The following is a 7,228-nucleotide window of genomic DNA, read 5'->3' on the forward strand; positions in this document are numbered from 1 at the left end:
GCCTCTGGAGCTGGCCATCAGAGAGAGTCTGCCCTGCCCTCACCCAACTCCTGTCCCCCTCACCTCTCATGGACACTGATGAGCTCCATGGCCTGGAACCAGGCCCCAAATCGCTCTTCGGGCTCCAGGTCACACGCATTTGCAGCCTGCTGGAGCAGGTGGATCCTCCTGATGACTTTGAATTTCTGGAAGGAAGGACAGGATGAAGATAGGGCTTGGGTGGGGCACCCTGCCAGGGACTTGTGCAGAGTGAGGATCTGGTCTGGGGTCTGTGCTCACTCGGGAACCCTCCTTCCTTCCCACTCCAGTCAGGACTTGCCTGTCCTCACAGTTGGCTTGAATTAGTTCCTCATCCAGGAAGGTGTCCTTGATGCCAGCCCCCCCTGCACCCACCAACATGATGGGATACCCAGCTTTGTGGATCTGACCCAAGGGATGAGGCCAGAGAATGTCTTGCTAGGGGAGGTCTGTGATTTCCACTTCCCCACCTTCCCCACAGCTGCTCACCTCACACACTTTCTGGAAGTTGGCCCGATTCCCTGGAAGGGACACAGCCAATGTCCATCAGAAACAGCCCCCTAAGCCCATAACTAACTCCCATCCCACCCCTTCTCAGGCTGCAGGAACGTCAGGGCCCAGCAGAGGGCAGACCTTCCACAAAGAGAACTTGACACTGGGCCAGGCTCTGGGCTCCAGAGCAGGAGGGACAGGGGAGCTGAGGCCAGAGACCTTATGTAGCACACCCTCTCTGATGACAGATGGGGAGACTGAGGCCTCAGGGAGGAAGGGACAGCTGGACCACAGAAGTGCTTCCTCACTTGCAGGGGCTGATGGCGCTCCCCCAGGGGCAGGGCCTGAGGGGGAGGCTGAGTGCAGCTCAGACACAGCCTCCTGCAGCTCTGCAGGCAGGTAGCTCTGAGCTTCACCAGCCCAGGGAGCCTGGTGGAGGGCTTACGTGGGACGTCTATTCATGCATTGCTAAGCTGGGCCTGACTCTCCAGCTCCCAGGGGTTGCCATGGGGCTCTCATGAGAGAAGGTTTGCCAGGTACTGAGAGCTCAGGGCCCAGTGCAGGGCTCTCGCCTCCCAAACCTCAGGATCCTGCTCCCTGGCCCCACCTCCAGGCTCACTCACTTCCAGATCATCCTCCATCCCAATGTCCAGAAGCTTCAGGTGATAGAGGAACGTGCCCAGGAAGGGGACGACACCCTGTGAAATCAGGGTGGGAGTGGTGAGATGAGTCCCACCTCTCAGGTGCCCCCATGGACCCTCCCCCAAATCCCTTCACCCCAGCCTCCTGCCCACCACAGACTCCCACAGAGAGCAGCCTAGGAACCTCAGCGGCCTCCCCTCAGTTGCACCCTCCAGGACCACCCAACTTCCCCTGTCACCTCCTAGGGGCGGCTTTTGGCAAATCCCAGGGTATGTGCTCACTGCCCCTCTGCTCTCTAATTCACCCTGGGCCCAGCCCTCCCAGGCCTCCTCCTGGTCACTTCCAGGGCAGGTATTTCAGGCTCTGGGGCTCCAGGAGCTGGGCTGGAGGAGGATGGACCCCTCTCTTAGGCAGGCCTCAAGCCGTGAGGAGAGAGACACCCTCCTCTGACACCCTCCCCATCAGGCCCCCTCACATGCTGCTTCTGCCTCTCCTGGGTTCCCTGGGGATCCATCTCTAAGGTGGCCCACACAGAGGTCACCTCCTGCAGGGTCAAGGACAGGCTCAGGGAGGCCATGCTCCCTTCCCCATGTCTCCCAGGCCACTGATCCTGGACCCCGGACATCTGGTGTCTATGGCTGCTCCCATTCTAGAGTGCTCTGATTCTAGATCACTCCCATCTCCAACACTCCCTCCTCTGTGCCCTCAGGCCTGCACAGGCCCCTAAGCCTCTCTCCTCATCAGGAAAGGGTGAGGAGGACTCCCATGCCTCCCAGGGTCCCCTGAGGACTCAGTGTCATCTGACTGTCACCAGTACTCTCCCCTCCCCCCTCAAAGAGGAGGAGCACAAAGCTCCTGCACGTTCCTCTCCCCCTTGTACCTCATCACCCCTGTGAGGCCTGCACCACAGATCATCTCCCTCCATTTACTAGATGAGGAGACCGAGGCCCACAGAGGGGCAGTGACTTGCTCAGGGGCCCACAGAGGAGACCACCCCCACCTCCCAGCCAAAGGGCCTGGCCCCCGGCTTTCACTCCTCCTCCAGACACACCTCTGACCAAGGTCCTGTCCTCTGGACTCTCGGGGTGTGTTGATGCCCTCAGTCAGCCTGAGCCATGGATCGGGAGGCACAAGGTGTCTCGGGGTCTTATCCAGGTGGATTCTGTGTTTTCCAGCCCCCTGAGATTCTCTGACACCAGGCTGGACCTGAGGCCATGCCAAAGGCCTCAGCTCCCTTGGATCCCCTCAGGATGAACCCTGCACAGAACTCCTCCTTTATTCACTCAGGAAGGGGACCCTGTTGTACCACATCTGAGTGACAGTATAGGGGGTGAACATGGCGCTGTGTAATGGTGACATTTGCCACCTTTTTTACTTGGAAACTTCTAATGTCCTGTCAGGAAGGTCCATTAAGGATCTGTAGGTTCCCCGATAATTCTCATTGCCATCTGGGGCGTATCTTTGTCAACAAGGAACCAGGTGAGACTCACTGGTTTGTCAGCAGTGACCACTATAGGGCTAGATCGCACAGTCCCAGAGAGCACACAGTTCTGTCCCAGATCCACCATTTGGCCCAAGGCTGGGCAGCCCCTGTGTCCACAAGGCCTGTGTGACCTCACAGTGCCCATCCCTGGGGCAGGCAGTGTGCCCTCCCTTGCGAGGTGCAGTGAAGACTGAAGGAGCAGCAGGGGCCTGGCTTCCTGAGGACAGGCTGGGCTGCTGTAGGAAGAAAGAAACACCCACCCACTCTATCCACCCACCAGCCTGGAGGAAGAGGGCCAGCTGATGGGTCCGCATGGAAGCCAGAGACCTGCTCATTCTGCCAGCTCCTCACCTCCTGGAACAGTCCAGGCGACACCACTGTATCCCGTGACCAAGGCCTCCTGCTCCAAACAGTCCCCACCAGCCCCTGCAGCTCACATCCCCTGCTTCCTGTCAAGCTGGACAAGACAGACCGTTATTTCTCAGGGAACCTTAAGTGAAAAACATACCAAAGCACATCCTGCCTGCTCTCTCCCCCCCTCACCTCCCCTCCTTCCAGATCTCCAGCCTCCACTCACCTCCTTGAGCAGCTTCCTGCTCTCCTGCTGGCTTGTTTTCATCAACTTTTTAAGTTTTGTACAGTTCTTCCTGAGGAGGGAAAAAAAGAAAGAAACACTATGGAGTGGTTTGAGGGTAAATCCATTTTGTTTGAAAACCCAGAAGATCCAGACAGCCTGGATGAGCGTTTTCACTGTGTCCTCTGAGCCCTGAGTTGTCTGGGACTGGGGAGGGGGCTCTCCTATTGTCACCTGGGGCCTCCATTTTCTTATCTTCTCAGCAGATGTGTTTTAAACAGTCTTAATTTCATGTGGACAGAGAGTTCTGTTGCTGAAAATACTTGAAAATCTTCAATTTGGCTCAAGCCAGGATCTGTCACTTAGGGAAACTGATTCCTGAAGCAGAACCACTGGCTTAAGTTTTCAGAAAGACTCCAAGCCTTCCAACAATGTCAGACCCTATCGTCAGGGTTTGCTGTCTCCCAGGAGGTCCCAACTGACTGAAGGGCAATGCCAGCCCTGTGGGGGGTGTCTGGTCCACCCAGGTGGTACAAGCATGGAGAGAGGCCCACCCACCTGGACACCCATCTCCATGTCTCTTTTAAATGCTGAATGGAGGGGCCCTGCAGAGCCCAGAGGATCACATGGAGTGAGAAAAGGTTCCTCAGGCCTTGGTATTCCTGGGGAAGGGAAGAGAATGATCTGTGAGGGGGAGCTGGAGCCCTGCTTCCTCTGGCTTCTGTCGCCTCATTGACGTCTCTTGTCCTGGATGAAACAGCGGCTCAGGGAACCCGGGAAAGGCACAGCTGGAACCTGATGAGGAATACTTCCAGGAGGAGGATTTTAACTCAAGCCAAGGAAGGAGCCCAGGAAGGGGTGAGCTTCCCACCACTGGGACCAGGAGTCAGGTCATCGAGGCACTGGCAGGAGGGGCCTAAGGATTGTGCAAAGGCTCAGAAAACAGACTTCAAACATGAGAGCTGAGAAAAGAGGAGCGGCAGTTCCCCTGACTCCAGAGAGGGGCTCTCAGGGCCTCCCACATCTTACCTTGGCCACCTGGATTCAGAGCTCCACCACCCTGGCCCTGTCCTGGACCATCATGCTAGGGTCCCCAATGCAGGTGGTGACGACACATTCGACCATTCTGTTAAAGTGGGCCATGTTGGCATGGATGGTGAGTGCCAGGTGCTCATTACTCGTGTTGTCACACTGGGACCAGATGGAGTCCAGGAAGTCGTGGGGCATCACTTTCTTGAAGAGGTCCTGGGAAGGAAAGGGAGTGTCACCCAGCCCTGCCACAGCCCAGCTCAGCATCCGCATCCCCCAGTCCCAGGCAGTGTCAGAGGTGAGAGCCTGAGCTCAGGAATGTGATAATGCGGCCTGAGTCTTGTGTGAGTCCCTGGGTGTTGCCTGTGTCCCCTGAGGTCACCCAGCACAGGATGACCCAGGACACGATACTGTGGCGCAGGGAAGTGGCATTTGCTCGCTGCCCAGTCTCACTTCCTCCAAGCACCAGAACTCGGCTCCTGCTTGACCGTCTCTAGGGGCACCTCCCACCCATTCTGACCATCCTAGGTTCTGTCTCCTCTTTCAGTGGCACATTTCCCCAAGGCAGCAACAACCACGGGCTTTGTTTGTCTGCCTTGTAGTCATGTACACATGAGGTGCCTAATTAGTGCTGAGGCTGTTGAGGCCTCCTGGGCAAATGAGTGAACTACCCAGGACGAGACAGCACTTCAGTGTGCTCCACTCCCCCACCAAAGCGCAGACTCTGCCCAAAGTCCTCTCTGCTCCACCTCGTCCATCTGCACAGCCAGTCTGCATGGCAGCTGCTCTCTGTGTCCATCTCTACTGTCCACATGAGGACAGCAAAAGCTTGGGAATTAAGAAGTCTGCTTAGGTCACATGAGGGTAAGCAGGGAAGCTGGACCGAGATCATGGAATTCTGGATCAGGAAATGTCAGGTGTGGGGCAGCTCATGGCACAGCGAAGGCCGACCCCACCTGCCCTGAGAGCCTCGCTGCTCATCACATCCTTCTGTGTCAACTGCTCTTCCACCAGCTGGGGAGGGAACTCCAAGAAGTCAGGCTTCTCCTCCCTCAGCAGGTTCTTGCTGGTCACATCCCAGGGGCAGGCGGGCTCTGGGGCTGGATCTGGCTCTGCTGTTATCTCTCCAGGTGGAGTGAGGATTCTCCCTGGAGCCCATGGTCCAGCTGGCTCCAGCTCAGGAGCTGGCACTGGGGCTGGAGCTGATGTTGGTGGTGGCTCTGGCCCTGGAGGGACTGATGGTGGTGACACTGGCTCCAGCTCTAGCACAGGTGGTGAAACTAGAGCTGGAGCTGGATCTAGCCGTGGAGCTGGCCCTTGCTCTGGCTCTGGAGCTGGAGGGAGCTCTGGAGATGGTACTCCAGCAGGAGAAAGAAACAGTGTCACTCAAGTAGCTGACTTCACGGTCCCTGTCAAAGTCAGGAAAGACCCCACAGCCTTTAAGGGAAACTAGACTTTGAAGATCCTGCAAATCATCTTCCCAGACTGCAGTCTGCTCACCTTCCAGATCTGCCTCAATGGGCCTTGGCTGCTCCAGCTGGACCTGGAGAAAGTAGGCGTGGCCCCCCAGCTCCGAGCCAGGCAAGCTGAGATGCAGAGATATCAGCTTCATCCTGAAGCAGGGAAAGTGCAGGGGTTCCCAGAAATCCTGCCCTGGGTCCAGGCAGGTTCCCACCAGAGAAGAGATGGCACTGGGGGATGCAATTTGGCAACAGAGTCAGAGGCCTGGCCTTTCCCTCCACACTTCTCATGCCAGGCACCCTGGCTTGGGACTGGGCCCTGATGCCTGCCCCTTCCCATACTGGCGATGAGCCCCTGCTCATACAGCACATTGAACACAGAGTCTGTCGTGACTCTCTTCCTGCTGACACTCTTCTCCTGAAGGGCCGGGACACAGCCCAGCCCAACCCTCCATGTACTTGCGCAACTGGATTGAGCAAAGGCCGGTTTTTGAACGGGTTGCTCACAGACCTCCTGTCTTGGGCCTGGAGGTGGTGATCAGAAGAGGTGGATATGGAGAAGAGACTGATTAAGATGGGTCTGTGATGGGAATGGGTCTCTTGGAGACAACTCAGCCTAGCCACCCATCTGCTTCCCAGGGGTCCTGGCACCCATCTATAGCTCTTTGACTCCTGTCTTCCTGGAGTGGAAGCCACCAGACCTCAGCCTTCTCTTGGGAATCAAAAGATGTGTGAGACGCAAGGTTCTCACAGGCCCGCCCCAGCCACAACCCCCGTCTCTGCCTCCACAACTTGTTCTGTAGAGACAGGAAGCCCTTCTTCTAGACCCAAAGACCACTCACTTTTTTAGATGGGCCTGTGCTCTGCCCTCCTGGTTGGAATAAGGGAAGATGCCTCCAGCTATAAAGGAGGCTATCAGGGCATCACTTGGGATGTACCATGGAAGACAGGACCTGCGAAAGATGTCTAATGTCACTGTCTGACACTCAGACGACAATTGAGGCACAGCGATTGTGTCTCCTTCATTCACTGACTTTACTAAGTGTCTCCAAAAGTCCTGCATGTAGTAGGTGCTTAATCTACACACTTGAATGGATGAAGTTCAGTCAGACCATCCCAGACACTTGAGTGGGCCTAGGGTCTCTCTGCTGCCCCAGAGATCCTTAATTGGCTACCCCAAGGAAAAGGATCAGGACCAGCTGCATGGAATCTCAACTCCTTGACAGGGTGTTTCCATGTGTTTTTCCACACTCAGAAAGGCCACATCCTAGAGATCAGTGAGGCAGACTACTTTTCACGGCGAAGAGAAAAATAAACACCATGGACAACCACAGCACATCCACAGCACTTTCTGCAGATCCAGGCACCAGGTAAGCACTTGCCATTGCTGATCTCATTAGTTCCTACAAGATCACCATGAAATTTACCCCCCCCCACTTTTCAGAAGAGCAAACTGAGGCTCAGCAAGATGTGGGGATTTGCCCCAGGTAAACAGCTGGCATTGGGCAGAGTCACCACTGTGCTGAAGAG

General features: G+C 56.2%; 2 protein-coding genes across 4 annotated transcripts; both read right to left on the reverse strand.

Moving 5' to 3' along the window:
• Window positions 1–956: 956 nt before the first annotated feature.
• LOC131401734 (ral guanine nucleotide dissociation stimulator-like) lies at window positions 957–4,416 on the reverse strand. Of its 3 annotated transcripts, XR_009217910.1 has the most exons (5): window positions 4,239–4,396; window positions 3,768–3,871; window positions 3,213–3,282; window positions 1,628–1,696; window positions 1,158–1,208 (listed from the first exon to the last, which is right to left on the reverse strand). XR_009217910.1 is itself a non-coding variant. In XM_058536923.1 (4 exons), exons 2-4 carry the CDS (start codon window positions 3,252–3,254, stop codon window positions 1,026–1,028), a joined length of 294 nt encoding a protein of 97 aa, XP_058392906.1. In that variant the 5' UTR covers window positions 3,255–3,282; window positions 4,239–4,416; the 3' UTR covers window positions 957–1,025. The 3 variants fall into 3 exon arrangements, 1 of the variants encoding a protein (XP_058392906.1); XM_058536923.1 differs by lacking the exon at window positions 3,768–3,871 and having other exon boundaries at window positions 957–1,208; window positions 4,239–4,416; XR_009217911.1 differs by lacking the exon at window positions 1,628–1,696 and having other exon boundaries at window positions 958–1,208; window positions 3,179–3,282; window positions 4,239–4,397.
• Window positions 4,417–5,039: 623 nt separating this feature from the next.
• On the reverse strand, window positions 5,040–6,566 carry LOC131401660 (ral guanine nucleotide dissociation stimulator-like). Its single transcript, XM_058536906.1, has 4 exons — window positions 6,541–6,566; window positions 5,739–5,929; window positions 5,195–5,596; window positions 5,040–5,083 (listed from the first exon to the last, which is right to left on the reverse strand). Exons 2-4 carry the CDS (start codon window positions 5,848–5,850, stop codon window positions 5,040–5,042), a joined length of 558 nt encoding a protein of 185 aa, XP_058392889.1. The 5' UTR covers window positions 5,851–5,929; window positions 6,541–6,566.
• Between the last annotated feature and the right edge of the window lie 662 nt (window positions 6,567–7,228).

This window comes from Diceros bicornis (assembly GCF_020826845.1).
Source record: "Diceros bicornis minor isolate mBicDic1 chromosome 13 unlocalized genomic scaffold, mDicBic1.mat.cur SUPER_13_unloc_1, whole genome shotgun sequence".
Classification (NCBI taxonomy): domain Eukaryota; kingdom Metazoa; phylum Chordata; class Mammalia; order Perissodactyla; family Rhinocerotidae; genus Diceros; species Diceros bicornis.